At 57.9% G+C, this 23,699-nt stretch overlaps 1 protein-coding gene across 4 annotated transcripts; it reads left to right on the forward strand.

Annotated features, from left to right (window-relative positions):
• Window positions 1-712: 712 nt before the first annotated feature.
• ZBTB7A (zinc finger and BTB domain containing 7A) lies at window positions 713-23,429 on the forward strand. 4 transcript variants are annotated; one of them, XM_062015181.1, is made up of 3 exons: window positions 713-798; window positions 16,646-17,853; window positions 21,376-23,429. In XM_062015181.1, exons 1-3 carry the CDS (start codon window positions 739-741, stop codon window positions 21,827-21,829), a joined length of 1,722 nt encoding a protein of 573 aa, XP_061871165.1. In that variant the 5' UTR covers window positions 713-738; the 3' UTR covers window positions 21,830-23,429. The 4 variants fall into 4 exon arrangements, with proteins under 4 accessions (XP_061871165.1, XP_061871167.1, XP_061871164.1 ...); XM_062015183.1 differs by lacking the exon at window positions 713-798 and adding an exon at window positions 1,477-1,605; XM_062015180.1 differs by lacking the exon at window positions 713-798 and adding an exon at window positions 2,578-3,125.
• Window positions 23,430-23,699: the final 270 nt, after the last annotated feature.

Here is a 23,699-nt window from a genome sequence, read left to right on the forward strand (position 1 = left end):
GGTGTTTGGGGTCCTGCCCCCTCTCCCATGTGCATGGGTGCTCTCCATATCTGTGTTGCAGGTGGCTTTGGGGGTGAGCCCTGCATGGGGAGGGCTTTTAGGGGGCTGGGGGATCGTGCTGGGGCCTCAGCTTTGGGTGGGGGGGTCTGGGCACGCTCCCAGCCTCGGTGGGGGAAAGCGAAAGCAGCCGTCGAGCATGTGGCTGCAGCACAGGGAAGGGCCTGGCCCCAGGGTGTGGCGTGGGGGGCCCCCAACCCTGCACCCCCCCCCACCTTCCCACTCCCCTCTCTGTGGTGTTGGGGCCCAGGGTCCCCTTGATTCCCTGCTTACAGCTGAGTTGCCCTGTCCTGACTCAGTTTCCCCAGCTGCAGAATGAGGTCAGTGATACTCAAACCCCCCCCTCTGCTAAAAACCTTCTGGGACCCCCTCAGGGCTCCCACTGGCCGAGGTGGGGGGAGGGGGATCGCAGGGTGAGAGCTGGGGATGAAGCCTCAGTTGCCCCTGAGAGGGGCTGCCTGGGGTTGTTAAAGGAAAAAAGGGGACAAATAGGGAAATGAGAGGGAGGCTGGGCTGTGGGGCGGGGCAGAGGCTGGGGGGCGGGGGCTAGGGGGGGATCAAAGCTGCTGCTTTCTCTTCATTTAATTTGTTAGGGTTTTTTCTTTTTAAATATCATTAATTGCAAACCTTCCCTCGCTCTTTCTGGGGTGGGTGCCCCACAGCAGCCGCTGTTGCGTGCAGATGAAGCTCTCAAGCTGCAGGAAACCAGCCTTAAGGAGCCGTTCACTCTGGAGCGGAATGGTGGGTATCTGTCAGAGAGCTGGGGGGGGCTGGGGGGGCTCTGTGCGTGTGTTACAGGGCTAGGGCTGGAGCCGGTGGCTCTGGCGAGTTTGTCCTGGCCCTGCCACACTGGCTCCAGGCCCACCACTGACCTTGGGCAGAGCTTGTTTTCATGTCCCCTTCCCACAGTGTGCAGGGGGCATGTCAGGGGGCAGTGGGGGGGGGGGGGGTACAGAGGGATAAGGGGGGTGGGGGACAGGAGGGGTGAGAGGGAGAGGGGCTGCAAGGACAGAGAGGGCTGGGAGAGGTGCCTGGTGGGGCAACACATGGTGGGCTCGGGGGTGGGGGATGGGGGGGAGTGACATGGGTGGGCGCGGGGGGTGCCGGGAAGGTGCCCCGGGGGTTGTCACGCGGGGGGGGCTGATGTGACACGGGGTGGGGGGGAGGGGAAGGGGGGGGGGGGCGGTGACACGGGGCCGCGGGGGAGCGGCCCACGCGGTGCGGGGTCCGTGGGGGCTCTGAAAGGGGCGTCGCGCCCCCGCGCTCCCGGGCGCGCGCTGCGGGGGGGGGCGCCCCCCCTCGGCTGTGAGGCTGCGCCCCGAGGCGGCGGCAGGCGCGAGGGGGAGGCGGGCGGGGGGGGGGGCGGCGCGCGGCCCCTTTAAGAGCGGGGCGGCCCCGGCCGGAGCAGGAAGGAGCCGCATACGGGCCTCGGCGAGCAGCTCCCGCGGGGCGGCCAGAGCCTGCTCCGCCCGCCCGCACGGCTCGGCCCGGCCCGGCTCGGCACGGAGCGGCCCGCTCTGCTCGCTCGGACCGTTCGGCCCCCGCCCGGTACGGGGAGGCGCGGGAGTGGGAGGGGGGCGCCGGGCCGGTAGGGTGGGGGTCGGGCGGGGGGGGGGGGGTGGAATGGAGGCCCGACGCCCCCGTTCCCCCCCGGGAGCAGCGCCGGGGCTGGGGGAGAGTGGTGGAGCGGAGGGGTCGAGGGGGGTCTGTGTGCCGGGGGGGGGGGGGGGTTGTGCCATGCAACTGCCCCCCCAACACCGCCCCCCCCCCCAGCACCCCCCCGCCTGCATACGTTGTACTTGGCCGGCCCGTGCTGGGGGGGGTCGCGGGGGGGGGGGTTGGGGGGGGGGAAGGGCCCTGCGGGGCGGGGGGGGGGCGCGGCGCGGGGGCTCCTGGGAGTTGTAGTCCCGCGCCCGCGCAGCGCCGCAGGTGCGAGGGGCCGCGCGGACTCCTGTTCCCGGCTCGCCCCGCGCGCGCGCGCGAGTGGGAGGCGCGTTGATGGGCAGCGGGCGGGGCCAATCGGGGCGCGCCCTCCGCCCCTCGCGCCCGCCCGCTGCCGCCCGGCCCAATGGCGGGCGCGCGGGGTGCGGGGTGGCCGAGGACAGGCGCGGCGGGGCCTGCGCTGCCGCCCCGGGCGGGCCCGCGCCCCCGGCTCCGCGGCCGCCGCCCGGGCTCCCCCTCACGCGGGGCAGGCCGGGGGCCCGGGCTCGGGCTCGGGCATGAGTCGGGTCCTCGGCCTCGCCTCGGTGCCCCCCGCCCCCTCCCCCGCCCGGCTTCCATTGGCGGCGACTCGCCCGGGGGAAGGGGTGGGGTCGTGGCGCTCGGCCAAGGCTCCCTGTGGGCCCCGCCGCCAGCGGCCCGCGGCGGGGGGGCGGGGGGCGACCCGACCCGACCCGGCTGATGGGGGGTTGGGGGGGGCCGCTCCGCTCCGGCTGCTGGGTGGGGTCCCCCGGGGCGTGCGTCCTGCCCGCCCGGCCGAGGCTGGGCCGACCCGTGCGGGGGCCGGGCCGGGCCGCTCCCTCCCCCGGCGGGGCTCCCCCTCCTGTCCCCGAGCACCCCAAGGTCGTCCCCGCGGGGAATCGGCCCAGGGAGCGGGGGAAGCCAGCCTGTCGCGGCCCGGCCAGCCGCTGTCCTCTGGCTTCCTTCTGTGGTGGGGGGAGGGAGTTGTTGGTTGTTGTGCTGGGTTTTATTTTTCCCCACCCCTTCCTTATCTCCCCCCGGCCGGCTCCGCACCCACCCCCGTGCGCACCCACCCCCGTGCGGCCGGGCAGCCGGCAGCGGTTCGCAGTGATAATCCGCCTCCCCCCGCCCCAACCCGGTTGTTGGGGCCCTGAAAGCTGTCGGCTGGGCCCTGCGGAGAGGGCTGCCCTGGAGGAGCTGCGCAGGATAAGCTCCTCTCCCCGCCGCTGGAGCTGCGCAGCAGCAGCGGAGGCTCGAGAGCTGCTGTGGAAGTTGACATGAGGGGCAGCATCCCTGGCTGTCAGCAAAAGAGAGGCCTCGGTTCAGCCAGAGCTGTGACGTTTCCTCGCCTTCACTGTCCCTGTCACAAAGATCTTGAGTTTGACGGGGTGAGTTGGGACTTGAGCTTGTGCTCTCGGTACCCAGAGCTCCTCTGCTGAGCCCCAGCCACCTGAGACAGTCAAAGGTTAGCGTCAGCTTCCCTGGGAGCGCTGCATTTGTCAGGCCGGTGGCAGGAGACAGAGTCCCAGGCAGATTGGTGCGGTGGCCGTGGTCTGGAAGCAGAGGCGAGCTGGGTGCTGCCCAGGGAAAGGGCTTCGTCGCACGTGTTGTTTCAGTCGTGCGGGAAAAGCGCTCGGACCCGTGTGTGGAGCAGGACTCGGGGCCTTCCTCTTAGCACAACTTGTAAACCCCGGTGTTTCTGTGTTGAGAGCAACAGTTCCTGTCATCACTGCCTGTGCCTTGTCTGCCTCACCCATGTCTTCAGCTCCTGGAGACCTTTTTGCTTGCAGAGCAGCAGGAAACCGGGCTACAAAAGTTTTTCTCAACTCAAGGACTCTTGGTAAGAGTTTGCTGCTGGTCTGAGTTCAACATTAGCCGTGTTCCCAGGGCTGTTAATTGTCTTGGCTATCGAAACCATAACTTTATATAATAAGTATTTTATAGACATGGGGAGAGAAGGTCTTTGGCTGGAAGAATTTACAACCTAATGAGGGCTGAAGCAGTGTGCAGCGGAGCTAAAAGGTCATCTTGTCACTTATTTAGAGTGTTGTGTTTTCTCTGTTGGTTCTTTTTTTTTGTATCGGAGGGACTGTTTGATTTCTGAATGTCTCTGTGGGTCCTGGTTGGAAACTGGAGTGTGTGGGAACTTCTGGAGGCTGATTGTGAAGGGCCAGGCTGGCTGGATTCTGATGGTTTGCTGGAGGTGTTGTATGTAAAGAGAAAAGGAGAGAGAGACAGGGAAACTGAGCAGTTTATTAGAGAGGAGCCGTTCTTGTTTAATATTCATTCTGGCCCCTGTTTAGGCTTGTTCTGGGGAAACAGGGAGTGAAGAGGCACAACCCAAACATGGCTGAGATGGTGGGATTTTTCCACCGAGCCTTAATTGCGTTAGTAACTCAGGGGAGGGTTTTGCAAGGCTTGGGCTCTTCAGGAACCTGATGGTGAATGAGAGTCGTTCTCTACCTTCTGCTGATCTGCAACTCTCCTTATTCCTTTCTCTTCTTTATTTTGCTCACCCTGTGTGGTGGTAGCAGGTCTGACCGTGGCCTTTCCCCGTCCTGTGGTGTTTAATAAGGAGCTCTGCTTCGTAGAGGTGCTGGGTGGAATGAATTTGAACGTGGTGGGTTTGCTTTTGTGTTTTGGGCCTTTTAAAGCAGAATTGAGAATGACAGTTGTTTCCCTGGTGTGAGGATCTGGATGGCAGCGTGGTAGGCAAATCAGGGAAGCAATTTCTGCTTCTCATGAGGGGCACTGCCGTGGGTGGGTTGAGACCTTGTTTGGTGAGGTGCTGCTGCCTGAGTGCTGGCATTCAATTCCACAGAACAGAGTCCCCTGCAGGTGTCCAACCTAAAAATTGAGGCAGGGAGGGGAGACAGGCTCTGAAATTTCTGGTCTGAGTTAGAGACAGAGCCTGAATTCTTGAGGACTGTGGTTTAATCTTGATTAAAACTGGTGCTTGAGAGGTTTTTTTTCCCCCTCAGTCTCAGGATGCTGCGTTTATTGAAAGAGAAGGCTTCTGTGGCAAACAATTAGAATGCTCCTCGTTATCTTGCATAGTCAAAGCAATAAACAGTTGCTCTTAACCAGCCTTAACCTCACATTTGAAGAGACCGGTTTCAATCTGTAATTAAAAGCCTTTTGACGAGCAAAACTCGGGGAAAGGGAGAAAGACAAGTCAGTCTTTAGGATGAAGTGAAGCGTTTGTACCCAATCCCGTGACCCTTTGATCCGAGCTGGCACATGTTTGTGTTGGGTGCTGCCTCCTGCTCGGCGGGAGCCGCGCTTCCGTGCCGGTCCCTGTGCCGGGAGCATCGCGCCGGTCCCGGCAGAGCTCTGGTAGGACGTCAGAGCCGGGAGTAAACGAGGTCAGCTGAGCGTCGGGATCCTCTGCGAGTATCCAGGGACAATGGTTTCTCACCCAGCCCCCTGGCCGGATCGTCTTCCCTCCGTGCATAGTTTCAGTTTCCCCGCCTCGCCGGTGTCACCGCCGGCTCCTGTGGCACAGCCCAGACGCGACTTTCACGGAGCAAAAGTCGTTTTTGTGCCTCAAATTGCCGTGGGGCTCCTTCTCCCCCTAAACAAACCCCCCCCCCCCCCGTCGTCTAAGGGACTTGTAAATCTTCCTGCGGGATCTCGGGCAGCAGCCTCGGGCTGCAGGTGGAAGGAAACTGTAGAGATCAGCGTCCTCTCGTAATGTGACAAGGTGTGAGAAACTGGAAACTGGTGCGAGCTGCCCCGTGGCTGCAGGTGGGAGCCAAGGCCACGTCGGTGAGATGAGCCGCAGATCCCCTGGCAGGCGGCAGCTTTCTGACGCCGCTGCTTTGCCGACCCCTTAAAAAAAGCCCCACGCCAGCCTAGGGCCGGAGCGTGGTGAGCGTGATCTCCCTGACAACAGCCTGCCTGCCTCACAGACTCTTTGCCCATCTCCTCCCAGCCCTGCCCGGATCCGTGTGCCCTCCCAGGCTGCGGGGGCGCGGGCACAAACCCGCAGCGCCGGCGCTGGCCGGGCTCTTTCTTTGCCTGTGATGGTTTAACACCTTTAGGACCTTTTCCCTCCCGCTTTCCACCCCTGAGGTTCTCTGATACCCATCTGAAGCTGCATGATTCCTCTCCCTGCTGCAGGAAGGACCGCTGCTCTCTTTTTTCGCGACAGAGGATGCTCCCAAGCGTCCCAGCGCTGCGTTTTAACTCCCTCTTGCCCGCTGTTAAACTGCAGTTGTGCTCCCTATTTCCTTCCTGGTTCCTGCACCTACTTATTCCCCACTGGCAAACTGGAAACCAGTAAGTAGATTTCTTTTGTGTGTGTTTGCTTGAGTGCCTAACCAATGCAGAGCTGGGCAGGCACCAGAGCCAGGCTTGTAGCTACAGGTTGCTGCTCTCTAGTTACTCGCAGCCTCTTGCCCCAACAGGCAGAGTACACGCGGTACCGGTTCAGCGTTCCCTCCCTTCATCCTCGAGCGCTGAGGAAGGCAGGCAGAGGGAAGGCAAAGCAGAGAGCTTCATGGCAGGACAGCACTGCTGGGGACGAGGCCAGTGGCATGTGTGCTCTCGGGGTCTGGTGCTGCACGTCGCGTGGAGTTGAGGACAGCGGGACGAGCTCTCAGTTTAGCCACAAAGTAGGAATCACGTAGGGACTGCCCTGCTTGGTATGCTCTGCTTTGCCAGTGAACTCCAGTCTTTGGGGGTTTTTCCCCTTTTCTTCCCTCTTCACCTCTTCCTGGTGTGGAAAAGACAACCAGGCTTTGAGATGCAGTTTGAGGCAGTTTTGAGATGAAGCGCTGAAGGCAGGGGGAGCGGGGCAGGAAGCGTCAGGCTGCTGGGAGGGGGAGGATGCGGAGGCAGCGAAGGGGAACCTGTGACATAGCTGAGGGGTGGGAGGGGAACGAGTTGGTTTAGTGGCTGGGAGGGAGCTGGGCTGGAGAGACAGGCCTGCAGGGAGCAGGTCAGGAGACAGACGGCTGCTGGGGGGACTGTGGGAACGGGGGCATTTGGGATTTGAGCGGTTCTTGTGGGTCTCTTGGTTTAGGAGATGGAGAGAAGCTGCGGCAGGGAAGGGGGAATGTGCTGTGAGGAGGGTGGATGCTGTCAGTGATGGCTGGAGTGGAGAGCACAGGAGTCGGCTTCTTGCTGGTCTGTGCCATGTGTGGTCCCTGAAGGGAAAATGCTGCCTACAGAAGCTCCTGTTTGCATCCAGCTGGGACGTGGTGGTGGCCCCACAGGCCCTGCTGCTTGGCTGAGCCGTGGGCTCACGCTGGCGACGGCGTTGTGCCGTGAGGAAGCCTCGGTCCCTCCCTTTGGCAAAGGGGCCAAATGTTGCCTTTTTGAGATATGGGCAACTTCTCTCAGTGTGGATCTCAGTGCTGGGGCCTTGAAGATTCAAAAGAAACCTTCCCCTTCCCTGCACACTGTGCTCTCCCGGGCCAGGGCTGCTCCTTTAGCCAGGCTTGAAACACACAGTTCTATGTTTTGGTTTGAGTTGGGTTTTTTTCTCCATTTATGTGCTACTTTGAGGCTTTCTAATTCATTTTGGAGAACTTGGGGCTGAGGGGCAGGGGCTTGGTATTCTGCAGGACCTGCTGTGGTTTTGCAGGGAACTACGTGGGAGAAAACCCGTCAGAGGGCTGCGGCAACAGGCGTGTGGGCACAGTTGGGCTTGGCTGTTGAAGAGTTTTATTTCAGCAACAACACAAGCAGCTTCCATGAATGCAAGAGTGACCAGCCTTCCCAGCCCCATGAGCCATGCTTGGACGTTTTTGGCAGGCTGAGGGCTGTGCACGTGGGCTGCAGGGCTTGGCTGAGGAGAGCAGGGAGACCTGGGAGCAGTTTTGCTGGAGCAAGGGTGGGCTTGCAGGATCTGAGGGGTGCTGGGCAGCTCTCGGCCTCCTCTGTGGATGCTGGCTCGTTTCTTCTTAGCGTGGAGAGATTTGTGTCAGCCAGAGACCGTCCCAGCACACAGACCATGGAGTCACAGGATGGTAGGAGTTGGAAGGGACCTTTAGAGATCATCTAGTCCGACCCTCTTGCCAAAGCAGCTTCACCTAGATCAATGATAGAGTCAGGACCACCGTGTTGAGAAACCCAGAGGCACAGCAACGGTGCTGGTGATGGTGGGGAGCTTCTGGCACCAAAACAAACCTCTGCACAGCCCAAAGTGCGAGGGAAACGCAGCGGCCTTGGGTCTGCGACTACACGAGCTTGAACCAGGGCACGTTCCTGCTGGATTAAATACAATCTACTGATGACAAAGGAGAAGGCTGGCAAGGAGGTGTGGGTGGAGTAACCAGTTCATGCAAACCTTGCGACACGAGACAGGAGCCGTGGTTCCGTCCCGGTCGGTGCCGTGTGCTCGGGGGCCGGCGGGTCGGCAGCCTCCACGCCGTGGCCGTCTGCTTTTTGGGCTGTGCCATACCAGGTCGGTGCAGGCTGGGCTGGGCCAGGCCCTGGTGCTTCACCACGTGACGTGGCAGGCGGGATGTGTCTGCCAGGCTCTGAGGCCACTTCTGGTTTCTGCCTGTAGTCGCTGTGGCGGCGGAAGCCCAGCTTCCCCGTGTGCGGCTGCGCCGTGCCCTGGCAGGAGCTCCCTGCCCAGGCACAGACACTGGTGGGGATCTGCAGCATCACATTGGCTCACCCCTTAATGTTGGGTCTGTTTTCTTAGTTGTGGAGATTGGCTACCAGTGTCATTAGAGAGAGAGAGGCAGCTGCACTATGTGTCTTCTCTGGGCAGTGAATGCCATTAGGTTTCAGAGAGTCCCCAAATGGTGGGGTTGGAAGGAACCTCCAGAGCTGCCCCAGCCCCTGCTCAAGCAGGTTCCCCTCGCTCAAGAGGCACAGGAATGTGTCCAGGGGAGTCTGGAAACCTCCTGAGAAGGAGCCTCCACACCCTCCCTGGGCAGCCTGGACCAGGGCTCCCTCACCTCAGCACCAAAGGACTTGCTCCTTGTGTTCCAGGGGCACTGCCTGTGTGCCAGCTCGTGCCCCTTGTCCTGACACCCACCCTTTAGGTATTTATAATTGTTGATAAAGGCCCTTCTCAGCCTTCTCTTCTCCAGGCTGAACAGCCCCAGGTCCTGCAGCCTTTTGTCCTTGGGACGTGCTTCCCTTGCTCCCCTGGCGCTCGGGACACGTTGGAGTGGGCCCCGTGCCCTGCTGCAGGTGCCTTTCTCTTTGCTGTTTTGGTTTAATTCCCCTGGCCAGTGGTAGTAACGCCCTGTGCTTATGCCTAGAGGTCAGAGCTTGGGTTGAGTTGTGGAGCCTGAATGGGGGAGGCAGGCAGAGGAACGGGTGGGAGTGCTGAGGGGCGAGTCAGTGGGTCAGAGCCTGGGCCTCTTGTTAGAGCTGGTGGTCACGGGCCCTTTCCTCAGGGGCACTTGTCCTGTCGCTGTCTGTGCAACCAGATAAAAGCCACGTTTGGTGTGTCCTTTCTCTTCTGGACCAGCATCTGAAGAACACTTAAATTCAAGCAATCTGCGGAACATGAAGAGCAACGAGCCCTTTTCTTCCTGTTACACTCTGTAACAGTGTCCCTGATGATCTCTGGTGTGATGAGGAATCCCAGACCTCTGCCATCTCCCAGCAGCACCACAGAGACCAGATCCACCAGGCAGTCGTTATCTCCCTGCTCCCTCACACCACCTTTTTCTGCTCCTTGCTTTCCAACCCAGTGCTTCCAGAGGAGTTTGGGATGCTGGTTGCAGTCGCTCTGGCTCTGGTTTGGCACAAGTAGTTGCTGTTACACCACCAAAAAGCATCTTGGTGAAGTTCTCCTTGGCTCCTTCCCACTGCTGACACATTGGTGAGGGCTGGGGGCAGGAAGGGGACAGTTTTGGATACTGAAGAGATTGAAATTGGTCTCTTGGGGATACCTTCAACCATCTGCCATGGTTTGCCTGAGGTAGCAGGGAGGTTGCTGAACTACCCCCAAAAGCTGTGTGTCCAGGAGCTGCTCAGAGATGTGTCACCTCGCTGAGAAGCTTTTGGTGGTCGTCCCGTCATGGCCCGTTCTCTGGCCGAGTTGAACCGCTGACGTAACACAGGCTCAGGACTTCATCTGAATTCTTCAATGCAGCTCTTCCAGATGAATTTAGATGCTCTGCCAAATATATCAGCCCAAGCAGGCTCCTCTGAATGAGCACAGGATGCGAGGAAATGCCTGGCTGGGGGACGGCTGTCCTCGCTCCACCGGCTCTGCACGTCAGGCCCCCCAATGCCTGACCCCACTCCTACCTCTGAGGTGCTCTGCTGTGGGAGGGGATGGTTATTATCATTCTTAATATGAAGGAAAATCAAAGTTCTTTATTACTTGTGGTCACTGAGGTTCCCATGATGCTCGTTGAGGGTCCAAGGGGTGTTCAGTTCCATTGCTCTGTCCAGACATCAGTGGGAGCAATGACCAGATATTCTTCCTACCAGAGTTCCCTTGGCAGCAGTAGCAGGATGTGGGATTCTCCTTTCCTGTCTGAGCTTCTTGCATCCTGCCCCAGAGACTCTTGGTTCTGTGGTGTATTAGGTGTTTCTTCCCTGTCAATATTCATCTCGTAAAGTGCTTTGGCTCGTCTGAGAGGAGGGATGTGGTGTTGGTCTGTGCTGGAGGACTGGCATTTGGTGGATCTACAGGTTTTTGAGTGGATTTCCTTTTACCTTGTGCATGAAACAGTCTTAGAACCAGGGTTGACTCTGTGCTGGAGCTTGCTGTGCTGCCCAGGCATATATTTCTAGACAGTAGGGAGAGGCAAACCTCCCTGGCAGGTCAGACCTGGCAGCAGCAAGGAAAACCCCAGCTGTTTTGCTTACCTGATAGTGGTGCGAGTTCATCGAGTTGGACTGAAACGAAGGGTGGTTGCTGGAGCTGAGGAAGGAGCTCAGGGCTCCCCTGTCACATACTGTCCCAGCATCTCAGTTGTTTTCCCACATCACGTTCTGTTTGAGACGTGGCAGCGGGTGGCTGGGCGAGCTCCCGTCTTCGGAAGGATCGGAGCAAAGCAGCTGCCGCGCTTTGAGGAGCCGGCGGAGTGGGAGTTTCGGTGTGGTTGTGTGATCAGCAGCCCAGTTGCCTCTTCAGGAGCCAACTGATTTCCTCCTGATGTGGTCAGTCTCGTTCCTTAGATGAGCTTTCAGGTCGTGAATCTGTCAGTGAGAGCTGTGGGAACAGAGGCCCTGCCTTGGGAGCTGGGGCAGAGATGCTGGGGCATGTGCTGCTTGCCGGTGTCGGTGCCCTCGGAGGGGGGTTGTGCAGGGGGCTGGAGGGGATGCCTCTTGCAGAAAACAGAGCAGTATTGTCCACAGAGAGGCCACAGAGAGTCGCAGGATCCATCTTCTGCTCTGATCTCTTCACTTCAATAGCTGCATGATCTTGGTCATGCCGTATGTATCCTCTGGTCTTTTGCCCCAGATGTGATGTGCAGATAGAAGACAGTTTGAATTGACTCTTTTTGCCATTGATGCCCCAATTAACCTGTTAAACACACAGAAGCCCCTTCTTCCCACTGCACTGTCACACACTGAGATTTATTAAACAAAAAGTCAGTGTGATTTGATTTTATCCTCTTTTGTTTCCTCATGCAATGCCCTTGGCTCCTGTTGACGTGCAGAGGAACAGCAGGTCCACATAAGTCAGGTAGTTTGGCACCAAACTGCCGACAGTGAGTTCATTCCCTTCAGAGGCTGATTGGCTTTTCAGAGCACTGTAGAGGGGTTGGAACAGTGACATCTCCCAGGCAAGCAAAACACCCTCCTGCACTTCCTCCTGCCTACCATCTTCCCACCCCTTTGGCTTGCTGCTGCTGCGTGCTAGGTGTGTTTCCCGAGGCCTTTGCATAGTTTAGGGTGGGTCCTGGGCAGAGAGAGACCTGCTTGGGCTTGTCCTTGAGATGTTGCAGAGCTCGGTGTCAGCAGAGATGACGGCTCCTGCTCCCAATGGCCGGAGAGATGTGTTCTATCTCAAGGGATCCAGGCTTACAGATGTGTCCCTGCAGCTGGAAGAAGGAAGGGGAGGGGGAGAACTGGGATGATGGCTCCCTAAGCGTGAAGAGACGAGGACTTGTGCTGTGTGACCTGTAATTGGGGTGAGCTATTCATAGGGGAAAAATGCCCATTCCCCCAGTCAGTGGTGAGCAAGGGCTGGGATAATGTTTGAGCCTTGAGCAGCAAACCACTGCCTTACATTCTTTTCTACAGCTGCTGCAAGGTCTACCCTGACACTGTCAGATTTGTCTTCTCTAAAAACCGAGCATGGTGACCTGTGATCTCTGTTCTCTGGGTATCGTGAGCTGCAGGAGCCCAAATAACCACCCAGCACACAGCTCTTCCCAGGAAACCTCATGTTGTGGATTGTGGCAGTGCCCTAAAGCCTTGGCCTGGATGGAAAAGGCAAATAATTTTTCCCTTTCTGCCCAGAATGGGTGCACAGTGTTGCTCAAGCTTCTCCTCTGTGCTGCTGGAGTGGGTGGCACCTCTGTGGGAGGGCAGAGCCCTGCCTTTGTCAATTGGTTTGGGTTCTTTTCTGCACGAAGAGCACGTTGAGAATGCTGTTACCTCCTAACCAGGTGTGACTTTAGCTCTTCCACCCGATACCTGCCTGTTGCAGGGCACTCAGCTGCTCAGGTTCCTCTGTTCACCCTGATAAAATTTACATAAGTGCCCAAGGAGAAAAGCAAAAGAAGGAAGAAAAATAAACAACGAGGCCGCTGAGGTGATGTGGGAAAGCAGTAATTAAGCAGTGCTGGGTCAGCACTTCGGGCTGTGCTCCCATCTTCATGTGAATGTAAATGTCACATTCCAGCAGTGCTGTAGGAAGGCAGTTGGGTGGTATCAAGTTATCAAACTTGAGCTTAAGAAAAAATCTCCTTTATAGTGTTGTGGAGCAGCATCAAACTACAGCCGGGCTCAGCGTGAAACCAGTCGGACGTGGAAGAGCCGAGGTTGCCACGAGCTGTGTCTCGGGGAGGCAGAGGGTTTCCCTCACAGGTGTGGTGTTCAGCAGTGCTCTTCACACACACACAAATGCTGCTCTTTTTCCCTTCTGCATTTGTTTTGGGCTGACCTGGGAAGCTGAGGATGGCTGAACCTCGGTGGGTTTGGTGTTTGTGGGCTCAGCTCAGCACTGCTGAGAGGAATTAGCTGAGTCGTTAGGGATGCAGCTCCTGTTCTGCCAGGTCTGTAAAGAAGGTTTGTAAATAAACTGGAGAGCTCTGGTATTGTTGTAAACTCTTCTTTTCAATAGCCAGTGTTTTGACTGTTGTCCCCTCAGCTGCTACCAGGGACATGTGAGAGCCGCCTCCTGACTCCTCAGAGACTCGTTTGGGGTGAAATGTGGCATCTTTGCAGCCCTGCAGAGACACACAGTCTGGGAGGAGCAGCGTGTGATGCATTTTGGCGGTCAGGGGGTGCAAAGAGAGAAAAGAACTGCCTGGGAAATTTAGGTCAGTAGTTGAAGCTCCCCCTTGGTGGCCCATTCAGACCTTGTCCTTGCCAAGGAAGGGACTAAGGGATGGTCATGCCAGAGGCTTTTGTCACTTGTCACCTGGCTATTGGGAACTTTCCAAGTGGATTTCACCCAACTCTGCCTGTTCCAGGTGGGATTTGTCATTTGAAGCTGTGAAGGTGGATGGCTGTCTCTCATTACTCATCCCCTGAGCCACCCGGCTCGGTGCAGGCTGCAATGCTCTGGCTGTCCAGCCCCCCTGCACAGGCAACAGCACGAGATCCTTCAAGGGCTTGGGCAGGAGCTCTCAGGGAAGGAGCCTGGTGGTCTCTGGCTGTGGCCATTCCTTCTGGGGGGGCTCAGACCAACTCGTTTTGCCCCTCGGCACCGTCGGCCACCGCAGCTGAGGGACACAAAGGGCGTGTTGTGCGCGCAGAATGAGCTGCAAAGTTGTACAACTTTCCATGCCAGCCCTGGGCAGTCTCATGACCCTGCAGCCGTTCCCACACTGTCCAGCTGATTGTCCCAGCCCCCCTGGCCGAGAGGGCTGACCTTGTCTCCCTGTCTGACTTGCTGCCCCGGGCCCCCTGGGTCCCTGGAGCCGGGTACCGCAGCCGACAAAGCCCGGTTGTGTGGGTGCAGAAGCTCGGCTGCCCCCGCAGGCTGTTGCCTGAAGCTTCAAAATGCTTCACACAGCTCGAATTCTCTTTATTTGGGAGGTGGCATAACTTTAGAAAGCATCTAATCTATGGGAGAAAGGAGCAGGGGGAGTGGCTCTAGTGCCATTTTCAGGGCCAGGAGGTGCTGGGGGGTGGGCAAGGGGATCAGAGCCAGTTTTCTGGGGAGCAGTGTGCTGGTTCAGATCAGGGGCTTCAGGGAATGGGGCAAGTGATGATGGGGCACTGCTGAGGAGGCCTGGGTGGCAAGTCCCTTGGACCCCTTGCAGATGCAGGGATGCAGTGACCTTGCCCAAGGTCGCACCTGAGGCCAGTGCCCGAGTTGAGACAGGCAATGGCTTTCCCAGGCCCTGCACTCAGCCATCAAACAGCCTCTTCCTCCCAAGTGAGAACCTCTTCTTTAAAACCATGAAATAATGGCTTCTGGTTCAAATCCTGCTGCAGGAGCCCAGGAGGCAGCTCTGGAGTTGGTGCCTGGTGACAGGTCTGGCAGCAGCTGCCCTGGATCTTCCCTCCCAGCCTGACCTCCCCATCTCATCGTGTGCTGAGCTTAGTGCCCATTTCTGCCTTCCTGGTGTTCAGTACCGAGGGGTTTTGCCTCACTTTGGTGTTTCACAGACTCCCAACTTCCTTCTCCTGCTTTTTCTCTGTATAAAACAAGAAGGGGCAGAATTTCCTTGGTGTTTTTCCCCCTCTTTCTTTCTCTGGGATTAAGGAGGCTTTGAGAAATGGGCAGAACCACTGAGAAATCCCCAAGAAAAGCCCAGAATGGGGTGGGTGTGCTTGCTGGGAGGCCAGCAGTGTTTTGTAACCTGGTTGCTAGCTCCCTGTGCTGTAATGCAGGGCTTGGAATTGCTTCCTGTGTAATTACATCTGAATGTGCTCCTGACTCATCTGTGTGTGTCCCCCCGGGTCGCGTGGGACAAGCCACTTCCCGCCGTGCCTCAGTTTCCCCACCTTTAACTGGGGACCTTGATGCTTAACACTTGTGCTGAGGTATTCTGTGAAGCCAATTATTTGTGTATGAGAGGTGCTGTGGGTTGTGTCAGCCCCTAAAGATCCTGTGCTTGGGGCAGAGAGGGGAAAGAGATTGATTTGTAGGCAGACAGCTTCTCTGTGGCAAGGAGTCCAGGGGCTCACTGCTTGAGACAGAGGAGGGAAAGATTATTCTTGATGCTGGGAAGCAGGAGGCTGAGCCTGGGAGAATGCAGCGGCTCATTCAGGGCCTGTGGTGCAGCAGGTCTGGCTGGAGCCATGGGCTGAGGGCAATGGGATGAGGTTCAACGAGGCCAAGGGCGTCATCCTGCCCTTGGGCCACAGCAACCCCAGGCCCCACTCCAGACTGGGGAAGAGGGGCTGGAAAGCTGCTGGAGGGAAAGGGTCTGGGGGGTTGGTGCCAGCAGCTGAACAGGAGCCAGCAGCGTGCCCAGAGGGGCAAGAAGGCCAGTGGCAACCTGGCTGGGATCAGCAGTGGGGTGGCAGCAGGAGCAGGGCAGGGATTGTCCCCTGTGCTGGGCCCTGGGGAGGCTGCAACTCGAGTGCTGTGTTCAGGCAGAACTGTTTCCCTGAGAGGGGATCAGCCCCTGTGCCAGGCTGCCCAGGGAGCTGGGGGAGGGATCCCAAAGCCCTGGAGCTGAGGTGCTGAGGGCCAGGGGTTAGTGCTGGGCTGGGCAGGGTGAGGGGAGGGCTGGGGCTGCAGCAGCTTCGGGGGCTTTGCCAGCCCAAATGATTCTCTGGTTCTGTGAAGCTGGGCAGCCTGCCTTTGCCTGCCCTTGGCCTTGCTGCCCCTCTCCTGCTGCAGGGGGATCCCTCTCAAATGCAGCCAAGTGGCACCGTGCTGCTCCTTTCGCTCTGTCTCTCTGAGCCTCTGGAGAGAGGATGTATTTATAAAGTCAAGTGTCTCTGTTTCTGCCTTGCTAGTGCATCAGGAGTGACTTCTTTATCTTTTCCTGAACAAACCCTCAGTGCTGGAAAGAACTGCTGCTTGTGCTGAAGCCCTTCTGGGACAGGGAGGCTGATGCCAGAGCTGCTGCCCGTGCTTCCTGGGACCTGTCTCCTCTCCAGCAGAGGCTGCAGAGGCTCCTGTTCCCAGGGAACCTGCAGTGGGTGCTTTGGTTTGAAGTGTTTCAAGCTCAGCTCTTAGTACATGGCCCTTGGCAGCAGGCTGGGGTGGTGGGTGCTCCCTTGTTCCTGCACACCAGAGCCCTCGAGCTCTGAGCTGGCTGCTGTGCCCTTTCCAAAGGGTACTGACTGCCTGTGCCTCTGGGACAGGGTGTGCAGACCCTGGGAGCTCAGGGCTGAGTGGTGGGAATGGTTTTCCCAGTCGCTGTGTGATGGTATCAGGAGTTTGGCTGGGCAGAGCCAGGCTGCTTGAACAGGAGACCTCTCCAGTAGAATGATGGACTTGGGGAAACACTCCCAGAAGTGGACTGGGGCCTACTGGTGAGGCTCAAGCCGCTGGAGCCTGACACCAGACACAGCCGCGAGCTCGGTCTCGATGCTGTCTGGCTGTGTTAAGCCTGGTCCTTGCCAAGGCTTGTGAGCTCTGGCCCAGGTCTGTGCTAATTCAGCTGTTCTTCCAGCCTCTAGCCTGAGAACACCTGGGCTGTGTTCCTCCTCCCTCCCAGAGCAAAGGCAAGCCTGGCTCCACGGGAGGCACATGTTGGACGCCAGGCAGGACGGCGGCCTCGAGGGTCGTGTGGAGGGCACGGGAGCCCGTTGGCTAGTGCTGGCAGCGGTGGGCAGGCAGCCACTGTGCTTTGGGAGTTTGCCCACGTGACTCATTGCCTCTTCTCCCCCTCTCTCGTAGCCTTTTGCATCGAAGATGGCGGGTGGCGTGGACGGCCCCATCGGGATCCCATTCCCCGACCACAGCAGCGACATCCTCAGCAGCCTGAACGAGCAGAGAAACAACGGGCTGCTGTGTGACGTGGTCATCTTGGTGGAAGGCCAGGAGTTCCCCACCCACCGCTCCGTCCTGGCAGCCTGCAGCCAGTACTTCAAGAAGCTCTTCACCTCAGGGTTAGTGGTGGACCAGCAAAACGTGTATGAGATAGACTTTGTGAGCGCAGATGCCTTGTCGGCTCTGCTGGACTTCGCTTACACCGCGACCCTTACTGTCAGCACTTCAAACGTCAACGACATCCTCAACGCCGCCACACTGCTGGAGATCCCGGCGGTGAGGGATGTTTGCACGGATCTCCTGGACAGGAAGATTCTGGCCAAAAATGACCAGATGGATACAGTAGATCAAATTGATCAAAGGAACCATCTCAGAGCAAAAGAGTACCTGGAGTTCTTCCAGAGCAACCCCGTCAATGGCCACCAAGGCAGCTTTCCGTGGACCAACCCAGACTTGAGAGACCTTCAGAGACTGAACTTCCGAGGCCAAGAGGATGAGGAGGAGGCGGCGGACTGCAATGGCCTAGACTTCTACTCGCAAGCCCCCCTAAATGAAAGACCAAAGGTGAATGACTGTGATCCTGACAGCAACCCAGCCATGTGGCTGGACCGTGAGGAGGAGGAGGCTGCTCCTGGCTCCTTGTTTTCACCTTCTCAGAACGGACATTACAGCGGCCGTGGCCTGCCTACACCCGGAGAAGAGGAAGGGACCCCGGGGGGGTCTCTGGACCAGCAGGAAGCTGGTGATTCCCCCAGCTTCGTTGCTGCTGGACCAGAGATGGAGGATGACACGAAGGAGGTGGATGGCTTGGCTGCCAGCGCCCTGCTGCAGCAGATGATAAATTCCGTGGGGAGGCAGCAGCTCGGGGACGACGACCGAAAGGACGACGACGGCGTCATGGATTATTACTTGAAATATTTCGGCAGTTCGAACGAGAGCGACGTCTATCCGTCCTGGTCCCAGAAGGTAGAGAAGAAGATCAGGGCAAAAGCATTCCAAAAGTGCCCCATCTGTGAGAAGGTGATCCAGGGGGCTGGCAAGCTGCCGCGCCACATCCGCACCCACACCGGGGAGAAGCCCTACGAGTGCAACATCTGCAAAGTCCGATTCACCAGGTGAGGAGCGGGCGGGCGCCGGGGCGGAGGGGCCTGGCACACAAACCCAGCTCCTGGCTTTGCCCAGGGGCTGCTCGTGGGCAATTTCATCTTGCCTGCTCAACTCATTTCCATCTTAACAGGGTACAAAGGCCAGAGATAAACAGTGTGAGTGCCTGACTCTTGAGATACCATAAGGGGCTTGTCTCAGTGGCCAATGCCAAACTGTCCTGGTGGCCTGAAGTGCTGAGCTCTGCTGGAAAGCTGGCCAGGCCCCGGCTTCTGCAGGGGCCAAATAATGTGGTTGATGAAACTGAGCTGCAGCCTTTGGTATTTCCATCGTGGCAGAGGAGCAAAACGAGAAGAGTCATTTAGAAATGGCTCCACAGGGTGACCGAAGCCCCGGTGGGCTGCTCAGTCAGGTTGGGGTGAGCCTGAGCCCTGCCTCGCTCATTCCATGGTGGGCTGAGTGATGGCTGCCCTGAACAACACACAAACCCCAGTGCCTGGGTTCAGCTCCCGGGGGCGTTCGCCTCGGGGCTGTTTCTACTCAGGGTTCCTCGGCCACGGGAGTGCTGAAGAAAGGGGATATTGTTTGTGTTGCTCCACGTGTCGCAGTGCCGCCTCCTCTCTGCTTCCTGCGGCTGCCGTGGCTGAGCTGGGGCTGGGGGCTCACCCTGGGGGCTCACCCTGGGCCCTGGGTGGGCTGTGTGGCAGAGGAACCAGCTGCCTGCCCAAACACCCGGCCTGCGCCGTGCCCGCTGCCTCGCTCCCTGGCAAGTCCCTTCCTCGAGGGAGGGGGCCGTGGGGCTGGCAGCCTGTGTGGCAGGTGAAGGGCTGGGCCGTGGGGCAGGAGGCCGTGGCTGGCACTGGCTGGCTGAGGAATGCTGGCAATGGCGGGGGCAGGATGCCAGTCCTCCCGCGCCACGGGCACAAGGGCGGCCCAAGGGCTGAGCTGGGTGTGGAGCACCGCTGGGGTCCAGAGTGGCTGCCACCGGGGATGGTGCTGAGGGGGAGAGATGAGGGGAGGTGTTGGGGGCTTTTTGGGGGAGCAGTGGGGCGGTGCCACCTCACCACTTCTCCAGCTCACCCTCCTCCTGTGGCTTTCAGAGGGGAACCTGCTCCCTCTCCCCTCCCTGGCACTGCAGAGGAAGGGGTGGAAGTTCTCTCCCAGCCCCTCTAAACAAGGCCCTTTCATAATACACCAGGGTCGTGCTATTTTCCAGCCAAAACTCATCCCCTTGCTGCTTGGCCCAGGTGGTGTTTGGGCACAGAGATAGAGAACCATGCTCTCTGTGTCCCGTGGCATGTTGGGCCCCATCACACGTCTCACCCCACAGCAGCTGCTGAGCTCCGCTCACTGATTATGGAAACCCTTCCTCAAGGCTGCTTCCCAGCAAGGCACATGGTTTCCAGCTCTCTCCAGCTATGGTTGGCTCTGTGGGGGTGTGCCAGCCCCATCCCCTGTGCCCCATGGCCAGCTGCCACCTTGGGTCTCTCTTGCTCTGGGCTCCTTTCACAAACAGTGTCCATGAGTTGCTTTTTGCTGCTTCTGCCCCTACTCCTGGGCTGTGCTTGAGGCCTTATCTCAGGGGCTCCCAATGTAAAAACGGATCCAAACCTCAACAAATGCTCCATCATCCTTGTTTTCCCCCCAGTTTTATTAGTCTTTTGCATTCCTTCCCCCTGTTCTCCTTCCCCATCCTCACCCTGTGGGGTGACAGGACCTCCATCACAAACAAACGTCTCAGGGGAGGCTTGGGCTTGGGCAGATGCCTTCCAGAGACACAGTCCCTGCTCTTGAAGGAGCTTTTGGGGACCTTTCTGCTCAGGGGGCTTTCCCTGTCACTGGGGAGATCCCAGAGCCCATCAGTTTACCCTCATCTTTGCTTCCTGATTGCTGTGTGTCTGCAGGGGGAGGAGCAGTGGTGGCACCAGCAGCCTGCTGATACCCAGGGGTTTTAAGCTGTGCTGATGTGCTGCTGTGTCCCACCTTCCCAGCGCCTCTGAGAGCTGCCTTAAAACCAACCCAAGACACTTGGTGCTTTGGTCCTTGCCTTTAAGGTTTGGGACTCCTTGGGGCCTGGTGCTGGCAGTTTCCCCCCAGGGGTGCAGGCTGTGGGGCTGGGCCCTGCCTGGGCAGCAGGGAGCAGAGAGGGCTGGGCTGTGCCTGGGTGAGATGAGGCTCGTTGCCTTTGCTTCGTGCCTGGTGTTTTTTTCCTCCAGGAAGAAATGAGAGGCTGCAGCTCACATGGCTGTGTTGGCCTCGGGCCCAGCTGCTGCAACAGCCCTCCCTGGGCTCTGGGGAGCTGCGGCTGCGCTGGCCCTGCCTGCAGCCATCCTGCCCGGTGCTGGGACATGCTCAGCCCCATGTCCCTGCCCACACCCACACTGGGTGTTGCTGGACCCTGTCCCAGGCACTGCTCAGGCCCAGACTAAGTGATGCTTGATCTTGTCCCAGGTGCTGCTCACCCCATACTCGTGCTTAGATCCATACTGGGTGATTCTTGTCCCCATATGGGGTGATGCTTGGCCCTATACTGATGCCCAGCCGCCTACCAGGTGCTTTTCAGCCCCATCCTGGATGCTGTTAAGCCCCAAACTGATGCTTGGCCTCATATCAGGCACTTGCTCAGCCCTATTTTGATGCTCAGTCTTGATATTTGGCTCCATTCTGGGCACTGCTGGTCCCCATAGTGATGCCCATCCCCACACCAGTGCTCAGCCCTGTCCTGGGTGCTGCTTGTCCCCATAGTGATGCCCATCCTCACACTGATGATCATCCCAATCCCAGGTGCTGCTCACCCTGTGCTGATGCTTTTCCCCATGCTGATGCCCATCCCTGTGCTGATGCCCATCCCCACACCCCATCCTAGCTGCTGCTCACCCCATGCTGATGGCCATCCCTGTGCTGATGCCCATCCCCACACCTCATCCCAGCTGCTCCTCACCCCGTGCTGACGCCCATCCCTATGTTGATGCCCATCCCTGTGCTGATGCCCATCCCCACACCTCATCCCAGCTGCTGCTCACCCCGTGCTGACGCCCATCCTCATGCTGATGGCCATCCCTGTGCTGATGGCCATCCTCATGCTGATGCCCATCCCCACACCCCATCCCAGCTGCTGCTCATCCCTGTGCTGATGCTCATCCACACACCCCATCCCAGCTGCTGCTCATCCCTGTGCTGATGCTCATCCACACACCCCATCCCAGCTGCTGCTCACCCCGTGCTGATGGCCATCCCTGTGCTGACGCCCATCCTCATGCTGATGGCCATCCCTGTGCTGATGGCCATTCCTGTGCTGATGCCCATCCCCACACCTCATCCCAGCTGCTCCTCACCCCGTGCTGACACCCGTCCCCATGTTGATGCTCATCCCTGTGCTGATGGCCATTCCTGTGCTGATGCCCATCCCTGTGCTGATGCCCATCCCCACACCTCATCCCAGCACCCATGCTGGTGCCCATCCTCACAGCCCACCCCGTTTCCAGCCCTGTGCTGACCATCCCCCTCCTCTCCCCGCCCTTGTGTCCCGGCAGGCAGGACAAGCTGAAGGTGCACATGCGGAAGCACACGGGGGAGAAGCCGTACCTGTGCCAGCAGTGCGGGGCCGCCTTCGCCCACAACTACGACTTGAAGAACCACATGCGCGTGCACACCGGCCTCAGGCCCTACCAGTGCGACAGCTGCTGCAAGACTTTCGTCCGCTCCGACCACTTGCACAGGCACCTTAAAAAAGATGGATGCAACGGCGTCCCGTCACGGAGGGGCCGTAAACCCCGGGTGAGGGATGCCGGGGGGCTGCCCAGCACCCCTCCGGGCAACGCCGAAGATGGAAGTTTTCAAGCCGGTGGGGAGAGTCAAGAATCAGAGGACACCCCGCAGGGGAACGGAGAAGAGCAGCAGCACTTTGAGGAGAATTCAAATAATGAAGAGTCAGGATTGAATGTAGCAGGAGGGTCGGCCGAGGGTAACACGCAAGGACTCTCCTAAACCAAAACCAACAAAACCCGACGACAAACAAACAAACCCAACAGAAAGTGTCACAAAATCTAGTTAGTACTTTTCCTCCCAGTTTTTTTTTTGTTGTTTTTCTCTTTAAAGATGTTTCTCTCCCTTTTTTTAAAGAAAAAAAACCACAGAAAACAAACAAAAAAAAAAAGAGATATATATATATATAATGTTTCCAACCTTCCCATCGCTGAGTGGGACTCCCCCGAGGATCTCTCCGTAGCCAAGGACCTTTTGTTGCAAAGGCAGACGCTAGGAAGCGACGGGGCGGGGATGGAAAGTGGCTGTGTCACATGGAAAAGAGCTTCCATGTAAAATCCAAAGCTTTATTTTGTGTCCAAACAACACGTTAAAAAAAAAAAGAGACAAAACAAAAACTTATTGCAGAGAGAGATCTATTTAAGGAAAAAAAAAAGAGAAAAGAAACCTAATAAAAAAGAAAAGCAAAAATAGACGATAAGTAAAAGCCAACCCCAAGGAGTGGTGGGAGTGGAAGGGGTGGTGCAGGCGGGCGGTACACGGTGCCTGGGGGGAGTGGGGATGGCCTCCCCCTCCTCTGGTGTTTTTGGGGGGCAGGGAGGGGGGTGGTGAAGCTCCAGCAGGGCTCGGTGCTCGGTCGCTGCTGCCCCTCAGGAGACGGGGGTCGGTTTTTTGGGGGTGTGGGGTTTTCCCACCAGCCCAAGAGGGGAGGTGAGGGCAGGGCAGGGGCTGGCTGGAGGAAATAGCTTCAGATTGCCTAAAGTTGCCTAAAAAAGATTCAGTGTGAGTGGACGAGCAGGATTGGTGCAGGGATGCTGTGGGCAGTGGGTGACGGACACTGGAGACACCGCAGGCAGGGGCCACCCCGCGGTGCAGCCAGGCCACACAAGGCCGCGTCCATCCCTCCATCCCTCCTGCCACGTCCATCCCCATCCCAGTGTGTCCATCTGCTCCCAGGGAGGGGCTGAGAACCCCCCCAGCACCTTCCCAGCACCCACTGCCCCGGCAGAACTTGGGGCTGGGACTGGGGGGGACACAAACCTTCACCCCCCACCCCCCCGGTGTATTTTAGGCCGCGGCTCCACGCAGCCCCACTCCCCCCCCCCAAAAAAAAAACGCCTAAAAATGACAAATTCCTTTTAAAAAAGGTTATTTGAGGTCTCTCTTAAAGGAGCAGGAGGCCTTGGGGGCTGGGGGGGAGGGGGGTGAGCTCCCCCAGCCCCCCCATATATCTATATGTATATCTGGAGATGCTGTATGGCTCTAGAGGCGGGTATAGAACCCTCGGGTTAGCGGAGGACGATGAGGAAAAGGCACCTTTCAGCTGGTCACCTGTTTTCTAAATGCACATTTTTAAATGAAACAAAAAAAAAAGACAAAAAAAAAAAGGAAAAAAAAGAGATTTTAAGCCCTTTTTATTTTGAAAGCACTTTTTGAGATTCTCTTCCTTTTATTTGATGTTTCATTTTGTTTTGGTGGTTTTATTTTTTTCCCCTCCCCTCTCCTTTTTGGTTTATTTTTTTTTTGGTGTTTTTACTTTCAAAGCAAAGAGCAGGTTTGGGAAGAATGTATTTTGGTGAGGGAGTGAGAGGGGGAGTGTGTGCTGGGGGTGGGGAGGGGGTGGGAGGGGATGGGGAAAGGGGGTGGGTGGGCTGAGTGGTGGGAGCTGGGGGAAGAGATGGATGTTTATTTAATGCAGAAAAAAAAAAGCAATAAAAAAGACTTTTAAAAAAAACAAACAAACAAAAAAAAGATAAAAAAATAAAACAGAAGAGAAAAAAAAAACCCACAAAAAAAACAAACCTTAAACAAAGAAGTCTTAGCACTTTGGGATGGAACGGGTACTCTGAGCTCACTTTATCTTAATTTAAAA

Source organism: Colius striatus, chromosome 25 (assembly GCF_028858725.1).
Source record: "Colius striatus isolate bColStr4 chromosome 25, bColStr4.1.hap1, whole genome shotgun sequence".
Taxonomy (NCBI): Eukaryota; Metazoa; Chordata; class Aves; order Coliiformes; family Coliidae; genus Colius; species Colius striatus.

Coding starts and splice junctions, on each gene's coding strand:
- ZBTB7A (XM_062015180.1), top strand. CDS start 3,015: ATGAGGGGCAGCATCCCTGGCTGTCAGCAAAAGAGAGGCCTCGGTTCA. Junction 3,126..16,645: donor AAGATCTTGAGTTTGACGGG/GTGAGTTGGGAC, acceptor CCTCTCTCGTAG/CCTTTTGCATCGAAGATGGC. Junction 17,854..21,375: donor TGCAAAGTCCGATTCACCAG/GTGAGGAGCGGG, acceptor GTGTCCCGGCAG/GCAGGACAAGCTGAAGGTGC.